Genomic DNA, 12,400 nt, shown 5'->3' on the forward strand with positions numbered 1-12,400 from the left:
AACAAATCAGACACGTCGACGTCTTTCAATTCAAATCTGCACATTGAATACTGTAGCCAGCGGCAACGCTATACGCACACAGTGATTGTACTGGGATAAGACAGGGCTTGAAAGCTTGTCTGAGGACAAGCCATTGATAAGTCATCGACGACACAGCTTGCGTAACCTATTGCACACTGCAGTGAATCATGTGTGAATGACGTCGGTTCAAGAAGAGATATAGTGAGTGTGAATAGGGCTCACCTTGTTAAAGTGATTGGAACTGAAGTTTATATTTCAAAGCATCCATTTTACTTTTGTTTCGTTAGGTACATCGCCACCCCCACTCATTCCTTAAAAACAGTCAGTTTTTTTTTTCTTTTCAGTCACCATTACGCAAATTGCTCATATATTTCCGCTTTCTGAGTTCACTCTGACAGCGGCATTTTCCTCCACCCGTGGCCATAATTATCGTGTCTTTGTGGTATGCTCACTCTCTCTCTCACCTTTTTCTTTATCATGAGTGTATAGATAGCAAAGTGGACGCTGGTTTGGTTCACCCTCTGCCTTTCTTATCCTCGATTTTCTGTGTCTCGTGTTTGCAGCACAATGCACCAAGTGTGAGCCACCAGCACGGCGATTTAATTGAGCTACAGCTCTTTTATTCCCGAGTCTAGACTTCTTGTCATTATTTAAGTTAACAGGATGTCAGGTACTATTTCAGTTTCACTTGCAAAAGTGGATGCTACAAGAGAACGTATTTTGCTTGCTTGCTCAATCACAATCTTTCCGGAGATATCCGAATTCATCTAGTGGACACCTTCAGATATCTCTTAAGGCCACATCAGACCCTGGCCTTCAATAACGAGGCGTGCTGTACACAAACTCACCCGACCTTTTAAAAAATCTGGTCTATAGCCAGAAATAAACTCACGCAAGTGGCACTAAAAGCGTCTACCACAGAGTTGCACGATTACTTGAAGCTTCGCTGAAAAAGCCCCAATCACGCAGTCATGTCGGACAAGGAGTCACGTTAACAGGCATAACGTTTCGTAAAAAAACACCTATAGAATCGCAGCGGGTGGGTGATTGAGAGCTGCCAATACATTGGAAAAGGCTGAGCTACAAGTCATCATCGTCATCATAAGCCACAGCATCTACAAAGTGTGCAGTTACTCCCCTGACCTCTTAAGCTCCGATGATGATGACGATGATCATCATCATCATCATCATCATCGTATTGCCACACCGGATAGCCTCCAGACTTCGTGTCGTCCTAGATGAATTGCTTAGGAACCCTATAAGGTTTTTTTTTTTCTCGCAAGTCAATTAATCTCTCCCGCGTGGCCGCCGCGAACTTTCTACACCAGGGATGTGATGTGCGGCTTCTTCGTAACATATCTCCAGTAGGTCTCCTTGTAGCGCACATATAAGACAGCACAAATGTATACGCACCTACACACACACGGCTTCACCTTCCAATAATGGTTTATCGAATCCCGTCTGCAGCGGCTGCATTTTAGATGGAGGCGAAAAATGCTGTAGGCCCGTGTGCTCAGATTTGGGTGCACGTTAAGGTACCCCAGGTGGTCGAAATCTCCGGAGCCCTCCACTACGATGTCTCTCATAATCATAAGGTGGTTTTGGGACGTTAAACCCCGCATATCAATCAACAATGGTTTATTTTCGGAAATACGCTTGCACACTCGCCTCACGAGTCCGAAAATAAACCGTTGTTAAACGTTATCCATGCCCCCCCCCCCCCGTATGTATACGTGTGCCTATACATTTGTCCTGTAATTTATGTGCGTTATACAACAAAATATTCCATAAAGGGCTGTGACTTCGCGCGGCATCGACACCCGCGCATTATTTAGGAATGGCTAGTGCATCAATGGGCGGTGCATGAGAGTATGGAGAGATAACGAATGCTTCTTGTGTAAGTAGGGAGGAGGAGGGGGGGTGGTTTTAAAGTAGGAGAAAAGCAGAGAAAAGTGAGCCCCGCAACTGTCTGCAGCTAAGTGCGACACCTCCTCAGTAGCTCTTGAGAGAACGAGATAAAAAAAACAAAGATGGATAGATATTTACTTCTCTCTCTATATGCATAGAGAGAGAAGCAAAGATTGAAATAAACAGAGGGGGACACGATCTAAGGAGTCGGAGGATGGGGCACCGCTCGGAGAGAACTACACGGTGTCAGGAGATCGTGGTCGACCCAACCGTTTATTTATTTATTTATTTATTTATTTATTTATTTATTTATTTATTTATTTATTCATACTGCAATCCCTATTACAGAGATTTTAGCAGGGTGGTTACTGATATAATTTTCACAATGTTGGCACTCAAGAATGCATGAACCAAACAAACAAACAAAAAATATAGAACGGCATGATGTGAACAATCAGGTCAAATTTGCTGCAAACAACTTTAAGGACGGCTCCATCACTTGGTTATTAGTTAGTCCATTCCACTGAGTTACTGTACGAGGGAAAAAGGAATATTTGAAGCAGTTATTTCGGGACCGGAAAGGGGTTCAGCATGAAAAGGGGTTCATCATGGATTCAGCATGGAATCCACAAAGCGAGTGCCGGGTTCCTTATATGTGTGCGTGTGTGTGTTGCATGTGTGCGCGTGGCCAGAACGCTGGTTGTTTACTGCTTCCCTCACAACACTCTGTGTCATTTTAGTACGGTGGTCCTCACAATTAAACTGCTAAGTATGTTGTGTGCGTACGTCGTACGCACAAGCTGCTGCTAGTCCACTTCTTAACACACACACACACACACACACACACACACACACACACACACACACACACACACACACACACACACACACACACACACACACACACACACACACACACACACACACACACTTCTCGTTCACTTCTCGTTCACTTCTCGTTCTGTCTTGCTTTATGTTTCGTTATCTTTGTTTGTGTATTTTTTTCTGTCTCTTTCTCACTGTCCATTCCTTCTTCTGCGTTTGTTCTCTCTCTTCTCCCTTTCTCTCTCGGTCTCTCTCTCTCTCTCTCAGCACTCGTTCTCTCAAGTTATCGTGTCTCACACCGGACAAACCAGCGCACTTGTTCTGCGACACTGTTCTCCGTGTTCTGCGAGAACATAAACAAGAGGACGAAGGGAGGGCGCAGTTCATGATGATGATAGCTTTTGTTCTTCACTAACCTCGTCTCTTGAAAGAGCCAAGCTCTTAAAAACGAGCCTCGGAATTTTCGGGTAGGTGATATGATACATGATGACCTAGTGGATGTGTAGATAAATATTCCATTCGAATCGAATGCTACAACATTATGTAATTCTTTTGATTGATTGATTGATTGATTTGTAGGGTTTAACGTCCCAAAACCACCTTATGATTATGAGAGACGCCGTAGAGGAGGGCTCCGGAAATTTCGGCCACCTGGGGTTCTTTAACGTGCCCCCAAATCTGAGCACACGGGCCTACAACATTTCCGCCTCCATTAGAAATGCAGCCGCCGCAGCCGGGATTTGAACCCGCGACCTGCGGGTCAGCAGCCGAGTACCTTAGCCACTAGACCACCGCGGCGGGGCACCTAATTCTTTTATTCCAATGCTCGGAATATTTTTTTTTTACCCCCTGTTCATCGTACTGTTGTTATGGGGACCCTTCAACACCATATGCTTTCGACGCCTGAAAAGCAAAGCATTCACAGGAAGAACACGGTACAGAATAGAGTCCCAAGTGCGTAGTACTTTGTGAGAGCTTTGACAAACGCAACACGATAACTGATATCGCATTGTTGCATCTTCATCTTCGAATATTGATGTATGGAAAGAAACCATACAGCCAAAACCAACAAACCATACCTACTGGAGCCTCCTTTTGGCTGTTCTACAACTTTTCAATTAACAATTCGAGAGGCTTGCGTCGAGTTTGCGAGCTCGAGCTTCTGTGTTTAAGCCATATGTCCAAAACATGTTGTTTTTTTTTTTCGGCTATGAAACCGCAGCTCATCTGCCTCCGATAAGCCGATGCCAGGAATTCATACACATCCCCTGGACACTTCCCCAAAACAATTACCCCCCCCCCTCTAATCTCTCTCCTAAGTACAGGCGCTGAATCAAAATTCTGAATAAACACTTGGTCGATGCTTGGTACGGGTGGAGACACGGCGGGTTTCGTGGCTGGCGGTATACCCGTCTTCGACGACCGCTCGCCGATGAGGGCTCGTAAACGGTCTTCTCTGTCTCCCAATATTTACTTTTTTTCAAAGTCTTTATTACCGTTCTTATTCCCTCCCTTGCGAACTACTGATGAAGTGCCACACTTTGGTAAAGGCAGTTGCGTGGTTCACTTCTCTCTTCATTCCCCCTCTTAACCCCCCCCCCCTTATTTACGAGTTCGTACATTCGCTATTGTGAGACATGTACTGCCACCTACCGCCGTTAAAAGAACTTCAGTCGTTTTGGCGCGCAAATTCAATATGGACAGGCACCTAACATGACCTCCAGCTTGACTACGGTAAAGTATACTATAACTGAAGAAAACTGCCGTCACATGAAAGTATTTCTCTTTTTCCTCCGTGAACGTGCAATGTGAGCAATTGCGAACTACGCACGTTACACAATGCTACGTATCCCTCCATAGACTCCTCGATTCCGCGAAAGGATGACTTCACAAAGTAGGAAAACGGAAAACATTCAATCAAGGTAGAAATTGGTCTTGAGCAATCATGCCTACAGTACGGAAATCTTAAGCTTTATCTTAATACTTTGCATAAAATTTAAGTGTAGAAATTGTGCGAAAACGTGGTGAAAACTGATCTTGAATTAGCGCGCCTAAGTCGGGCCGTGCCTCGGCGTGCTCGTACCTATGGCAACCGCGATATGTTTGGCACCTCAAACGGAGATGGCGCCACAGAGCACGCGACTGCATCTTCCGCCTGCTCCTGCCGCGACGCCGGGACATTCGGCCTCACGAACATAATAAGCTTGTTAGCCGACTCTGCGTCAGTCATGTAGCGGTGTAATATATAGAGGCCAGGGTAAGTCTTAACTGCAATCGTTCCCTAGCGGTATGGCAGCGCTGCAACCAGTCTCACACATCCGCGTAAAGGCCAAACTCCATAAGCGCGAAAATGCACGCGACAGCGACGAGCGATTTATGAGCGACGAAACAGGGCGTTCGCGCGACGTGTCGCGTGCTCGTTTTCGCGCGATCGCTCGGTTCTCCAGATTTGGAAACCGTCGCTCATCGCCCGGAAGTGCTGGGCTCAAGCAGCCAATAGCGAAAAACCGGAAAAGACGAAGACTACATAGGTGCACGTGACCCTGCCCGAATCACGTATGCGCAACAAAAAATAACGCAATGTTTATGACGCATGTGCATATAAAAAAGTGCTGCAAGGCAATAATAAACACTTTCCGTTTCTTTACACAACAATATATCTTATTTTTAATTTGCATACCGCTCGCTACGCGGTTTTCTTGGTGCGAGTTGACGGCCTCATGCCAGCAACAGTGGAATTCGCTCGCCGAAGCCGTCGCGTGAATGAGGTTTGCCTGCGCTAGCGACTGATCGCGCGACGCCGATCTACGTCGCGTCGCTCGTCGCTGTCGCGTGCATTTTCGCGCTTATGGAGTTTGGGCCTAACGTTGCTGATGTCGCCGTCGTGGAAAGGCGACGTCCTGTCGCTGCAGTTTTCCTAATTGGGTAGTACTTTCGATCGGCCCGTAGAGTACAATGTGACTCTAAGGGTATAGGGGACTGATTGGTCATCAGACGGTTCCCGCCTCTCCACTCGACCTGTCGGCACCCTGATTCGTAGCATGACGGAGTAGCTTTCAACCGGCAGCCAGTGCCATCAGCTGCAGCACTCGCGCGGCACGACGCGACGCTCGATTGCCCCTGGACACGCGGTAAGTTCTTGTTTTACTTTCGTGTTTTCCGCCGCGCCATCTCATTCTCGGCGAGCGTTGAACTCTTCTCTTGAGGCACTGCCGCCTCGCCTTGCTTTCCGCTCAATTGCCGCGACCGAACGGGGCCACGTTTTGGTGATTCTCGTTCAAAGTTTGTTGGACGTCGTAGTTGTACACTTCCGGATAAAAACGGTTGACTATCGCGGACAGTTTGAACGTCGTCACTGTCAACTGCGATAGCAATGCCAAAAAGCGGGGGTGATAAAGTACACGTTCACAATTTTTTTTCCCATCGCTTCTTCCCTCATCAAAAGGAGCTGCGATGGTGCAGGTGCGTTATGAGACGCTAGCCGTGGAAATCCCACGTTATTGATCTGTACGCCGTGAGCCACGCTCTGTGTCTGGTGCGTACGTGCTCCGGGCGGTACGTCGATTCTTTGTAATGTTGGATATTCGTGAACTGGGAGACGTTTGAGGTTGTTGTAGAGATCGCAGGGAAGTATCTATACACGAATTGATCGTAAGTTATTTTTGTAAATATGTAAGCTCTAATTCCGCCGCTCCGGACTACTTGTGCAACGGAACATTTTGTCTGCACCATTGAACTCTGTTTTACACTCGTCGAATTGTGTGTCTGTACATAAGTCGCTTAATTAATTTCATGAGGCTTCTCACTGCCACAAGCGTAGTTAGGATGCTCAGTCTGTGTTATTGCTTTTGTTTCTTCTCTGTCTCTCTCCCATAATCGTATTCATTCATCGTAATGTATGTAACAAGGCAACTGACTGACCCTTGAGCTTCTCGTACAAAGGGTGTAATAATGCCTTTCATGGTTTGTTTCATTTTGTTCAGTTTACCTCTTTCGTTTGTGTAATATTCGGTGATCTTCTGTTATCGATGGCGCCGTCACCTAATTCAAGTTATTTGTGGGTGTTTCACTTTGCATTTCATCTTATGCCAATTGCCACACCGTTTTCAGATATGTCACATTCATCATTACATTCTCGTGCTAGTATACAGTTGCACTTTCTTGCATTGAAAGCGAAATAAAATAATTTGCTGAGGTTTCTTTCGCCGTGTCAGGCATGCAGTGAGACTGAGGCGAGTGTTGTGTGACTGGACATATAAGCGACGTTCCTGAACAATTTTACACTGTTGGCGGTTTTCATTTATCGCGGTTTTTTTTCGTTATTGTGCACTTTTGAAGAGATATAGGAGTGTTGCGAAAAAAGAAAAAAAAAACATGGACGAAGAAAGGCAAGTACTCAGGACGGACGCAAACTTCATCAACTGTATTTGAGAAAGAGGCGAGTATCAAAATGAACTGTAATTACAAATAGCTGTTTCGGCCTTGTGAATTACATATGAAGTTTCCGCCTGTGCAGTGTACTTGCATTCACTTGTCGGCGCTTTTTCGCGTATCACTGCTGTGTGTGTTCAAGACTCCACCGACTAGCCCAAACAAGATCTTCATATCGCGTGCTTGCTTTCTTTTTCTTCACAGCCATGGAGGCCTAATTATGGAGGCCTAGATGAGGTCTCCAAGATGGGACCTTCCGCAAGTGCCTCGCACGTGGTCCTTTTCCACACAGCTCAATCATAACACAACGACACAGTGCCTTAGTTAAGAATCGAAGTCGCTTTGCGAGTGCCATGGGTCTCAAGACAACTGAACGGCCACCGACACCTGGATTCCTCGACTGTTCACCCAAGACTCTCGCTGGCGTACTCAGTGAACCGTCTCCTGCCCTGCAGGACCGAAGCGTACCTCATTATTCCATGCTGCAGGGAAGCGGCGCCGGAGGTAAGCTATAGATGCCAATTTTCACCAACTGTGTAAATATTGCTTTTGCTGGTGCCATCTGGTTTTGTTTGAGTGCACGATGTGCCAAAAGTCCGCCCGTTGTGTAAAATGTTAAATGAATTGCGAGCTTAGCGGAGGAAAGTGCGACCCCTCGTCCACCGTCTGCTAGGAAACGAGCATTGTGTGTGTGTGTGTGTGTGTGTGTGTGTGTGTGTGTGTGTGTGTGTGAGAGAGAGAGAGAGAGTGTGGTGGTTGCGTGCATAACAAGGGAGCACTGCTCTGTGTTTTGCCCGTGAGATTTTATTGATACTAGAGCTTCCGTTGAAGAAAGAAAAAAAAAAGCAGGATGCATTTAGCATCTGCTTGTTCAATACGACATACCTATCGACGTTGTGACCTCGTAGTACTTTATCGTATGGCTAAAATTAAAGAGAGACAAACAAAATACATCCGGCCAACTAAATGTGGTTAAAAATTTCAGAAAAAGAAAGGAGGCCAGTGTTTTTGTATCTGGCTGTCGTGACGTCATAAGATCCACAGTTTTGGAGTGAGAATAAATCGTTCATTGAACCTCAGTTGCTATTTATTGATTATTTCCGTGATAGACCCGATTTACAATAAAGCAACATTCCTAATTATCCAGATGTATTTTATAGCTTTTCAGAAAGTTGTCACAAATGCGAGACATAACTGCAGTTTAATTTATTCCGTTATCTTGGCGATGATAATGGCCTTTCTTGGCATCCGCTCTTGAACATTGCAGTGACAAATTGTCTACGCCGGGCTATCTGTTATAGTCAAATGTTATGGACTTCACTGTGATTGCATCTCTCGTTATCATTTCAATCTGGCCATCTATTGTGGAGTTCTTTTCTTTCTTCATTCGATTATCTGTTTTTATAGTCTACCCTCTGCGATTGTTGCGACTTCAACATTATCTATCTCGCATCTGCACTTTTATTTTCCACCAGTACTTTGCAGACGACATCATCAGTGTCTTTATGTGCCATGCTGTAGCCGTCCCGTCGTGTAACTAAACGAAAAGTGCGCGCGGTAGACGCATACGCAAAAGCGGTTGGATTGCCCAGCCGCGGTGGTCTAGCGGCTAAGGTACTCGGCTGCTTACACGCAGGTCGCGGGTTCGAATCCCGGCTGTGGCGGCTGCATTTCCGGTGGAGGCGGAAATGTCGTAGACCCGTGTGCTCAGATTCGGGTGCACGTTGAAGAACCCCAGGTGGTCGAAATTTCCGGAGCCCTCCACTACGGCGTCTCTCGTAATCATATGGTGGTTTTGGGACGTTGAACGCCACATATCAATCAATCAATCAATCAATCAATCAATCAATCAAAAAAGGGTTGGATTGGCGTATTCGACGTTTCACGTCGCTATGTGCAAATATAAGAAAAAGTTTGTTTGGAAGCCCAATATGGCAGTGCCCAGATGTCTACGTGAAATTGCCCGCGAAAGTCTCACGCTTTTCATAACATCTCACCAATGAACACTTGCGTAAGCTTCGATGTACACGTTCTTAAACTGCGAGAAACGCCGAGAATTCTAGCAAAGAAAATACGCGAAACATCACGGTCGTGCACGAATACTGCTTCAATATTGGCTATTTTTCGGACGTCTACTGCCATCAACCAAAATAGCGCGCCAGAACGTGGTGAGCTTTGAATCACACCGCTTCTTCACCCCTAACCAACGCCTCCTAGATTTTCTGTGCCTGCCGATTGAGCGCGAAACGCCGGTCATCTATGGCGGCGCTGCCTACTTAGGGTAAGGGTCTTTGTACTTGGCCTTCGAGATCGGCAATTTTGACGTTTGCTACTAATTTCAGAGGATGCCTTGTATTAAAATACTTGCTTGCTAAATGACGCCGTTACGTACGTAGGGTTAATTATAATTACATTTGCGCCTTTTTAAAACTTTTAACGTTATTTTTGTTGCATATAAGCTCCAAAAACGTAAAAACATATTTGAACACACCCCTACTTTAGTATCGCCACCACTGTAGTTCTGACGACCGCCGCTTCCCGAGTGACCACCGATAATCCGGCAGGCACGGGAAATCTAGGAGGCGTTGCCCTAACCGAGCATCGGACGCGTTATTTGAAGGTCGCAGGTTCGCCAAATACCAGCGGCAAGTTATCTTTACTTGCACTTTACTTTCGTAATTAGTTCATAATTATTTGAAAATTGCATCTTGCATTTTTTCTTGGCTTTCTTGTCTGTTCTATTTAGCTTTGTGTTTAGCAGAGAAAAACGAGCCCCCTACCACCGCCTCGTACCAGTGCCATCTAGCGAGTGATCCGCGAACCACCAGTGCTTACATTTTCGATCGCATCGTTTCACGTTAACAGCTACCTACAACCGAACGCAGATTAAAGGTGCTTGAAACCGCAAACGACAGCAGCTCGCGTTCGGGGCAGAAACGTCGCGGCGACAATTTGTTTTGCGCAACCTCGAACCCGGTGTGCTAATGCGGAACGGGAAACAGGGAGGAAAAATAAACTAAGAGAAAAAAAGTCCATTCCTCTTTTCATTGATCGAAACCAGCCTCGCATGGCTTCTCGGGTAGCTTGTCGGTGAGTGAGGCCTCTCGCTCGCGTTGCTCGGCTCTGCCCCGAGGCGCCGGTGTTCGGCGGGGAAGCGTGCCCTCCAGCTCGAGGCGGCTGTGAGTATACGAGCTTCGCTTTCTCTTCGCGTTGCACCGCAAGCGAACAAACCACCGTTCATTCGTACACGATTCCTGGCTTTTCATTAACAGTTCGCATGACGGCGCTCTGCCTTATTGGAGATGTGTGCCGTGCTGCGCGCATTGTGTAGTATCGTGCGGGTTGTTCCTCGTACTCGACGAAAGTTGAACGGTTACAGCTCGTTAATCTCGCTACAGAGTGAAGGTGGTCGCGTATGTTGCACTGAAGCTTTTAAAGGAGTTAACACTTCACAACGGGCACAGTGTGAAGGTGGTCGCGTATGCTGCACTGAAGCTTTTAATGGAGTTAACACTTCATGACGGGTACAGTGTGAAAATGGTCGCGTATGCTGCACGGAAGCTTTTAATGGAGTTAACACTTCACAACGGGCACAGTGTGAAGGTGGTCGCGTATGCTGCACTGAAGCTTTTAAAGGAGTTAACACTTCATGACGGGTACAGTGTGGAAATGGTCGCGTATGCTGCACGGAAGCTTTTAATGGAGTTAACACTTCACGACGGGTGCGTAACTGTTTAGTGATCTTTTTTTTTTTCTTTTCCAAGTTCACTCGGCGTTTACGCTTGCCAGACGGTGCAGCTGAAGCTTGGCCCGCCGCAGTGGTTATACGGTGCTCGTCAGCTGACCCGAATGTCGCGAGTTCGAATCCCGGTCATTGAAGCTGCACTTTGATGAAGGCAAAATGTCGGAGGCCCGTGCGCTTAGATTTAGGCACGCGTTAAAAAAGTAAATAAATAAAAGCAGGTGGTCGAAAAATATCTGGAGCTACGGCACGTCTCATAAACACATCGTCGTTCCGAGAAGTAAAGCTTCCAACAATTATTATTAGCTCGAACGTAAACTTATAAGATTTGATTACTTCATTCAGTAGAGATAGTCCAGCAAACAGCAACCACGGTACGCTTTACGCGCGTATAGTTTAATCGGCAGCGATAGCCCCAGTGCCCGAAGCAACGTCATCAGTCGGAAGATGTCGAAACTTCGAAAAGAACTTTATTCTGTGGCCGCCACCAGTCCCACGTGTCAGCGTGCCACGGGATTGCTCGAAGTCACGTGCGTGAATTGATAATTTTACTGACACAACAGCGACATCGGTAAGATAGAGCGATTCAGTGCGATATATATACCCTGCCCTCATGAAACGTGTTTTTTTTATAATTTTAAAGCTATAGCTTTGCTGCGATGCAGCTTGCTCAGCTTAATAGCCGGGTTATCATTTCGGCAGAATAAGCGCGATTTGCTCGCCCTGTGTCGTTGTAGAAATGACATGTAAACATGTTTGCTTGCGCTATCACATTGAAATCGTAAACTCTGCTACCCTGATGCACTAGCATACAAAGACAACAAACTCACGCACGTGCAGTATAGGAACTTCGGTTAAACCGAGACAGCAGCCACCATTAATAGATAAACAATGTTCAGTGCAGATAAACGTGTTTGTAGGTTGGGAGAAGTGTCTGCTCAAATGTATACTTGTTTATTCAGTGCTATTGCGGAGAACGTGTCGTTCGGGCTGTTTTCAGCCTTGAAAACTCGCAGTTGCGTAATCGTGCATCGTGACCTTAGCCTCTTGTGAGTGAGTGGAAACACCGAATCCCCTCTATGCGGATTCCTGCTCTCTTTTGGGACTTCAGTCGCTTTTACGGGCTTCCAATCGGCGAACAAAGGGAACACACCGAAATACCACTGATTGCGGCATTTTGGCAGCTTCTTGTGTACGTATTTGTTCACAGTACGATACCTTACAGGCATGTAGAAGGGCATTGCTTAAAGGAGATAACGGTAAAAAGACTATAATGCCGAATAAAAAGGTGAAAAAATTAAGGCAGCTTCCCACCAGAGTTGCCGAACCTGAAGGAAGTCCAGAGCTCGGTTTTTCTTCTCGCTTTTTATCTTCTTTTCCTCTTCTCTTTCTTTGTTTACTTTTCTTTTCCAGTTTCTTCTGTTGTTTTTCTCTTTATTTCTATTTTCTTCCCATCCCCCTTCCTCCACTCTT

The 12,400-nt window shown here is 46.1% G+C and overlaps 1 protein-coding gene across 2 annotated transcripts in view; it reads left to right on the forward strand.

Annotated features, from left to right (window-relative positions):
- The first annotated feature begins 5,623 nt into the window (after window positions 1–5,623).
- The window catches only part of LOC119171561 (uncharacterized), a 160,484-nt gene continuing 153,707 nt past the window's right edge, over window positions 5,624–12,400 (forward strand). For both annotated transcript variants that reach the window (XM_075892331.1, XM_075892334.1), the window contains exons 1-2: window positions 5,624–5,885; window positions 7,390–7,689. In XM_075892331.1, the coding sequence (XP_075748446.1) occupies window positions 7,539–7,689 (151 nt within the window). In that variant the 5' untranslated portion in view covers window positions 5,624–5,885; window positions 7,390–7,538. The remainder of the gene's footprint in view (window positions 5,886–7,389; window positions 7,690–12,400) is intronic.

This window comes from Rhipicephalus microplus, chromosome 4 (genome assembly GCF_043290135.1).
Source record: "Rhipicephalus microplus isolate Deutch F79 chromosome 4, USDA_Rmic, whole genome shotgun sequence".
Taxonomy (NCBI): Eukaryota; Metazoa; Arthropoda; class Arachnida; order Ixodida; family Ixodidae; genus Rhipicephalus; species Rhipicephalus microplus.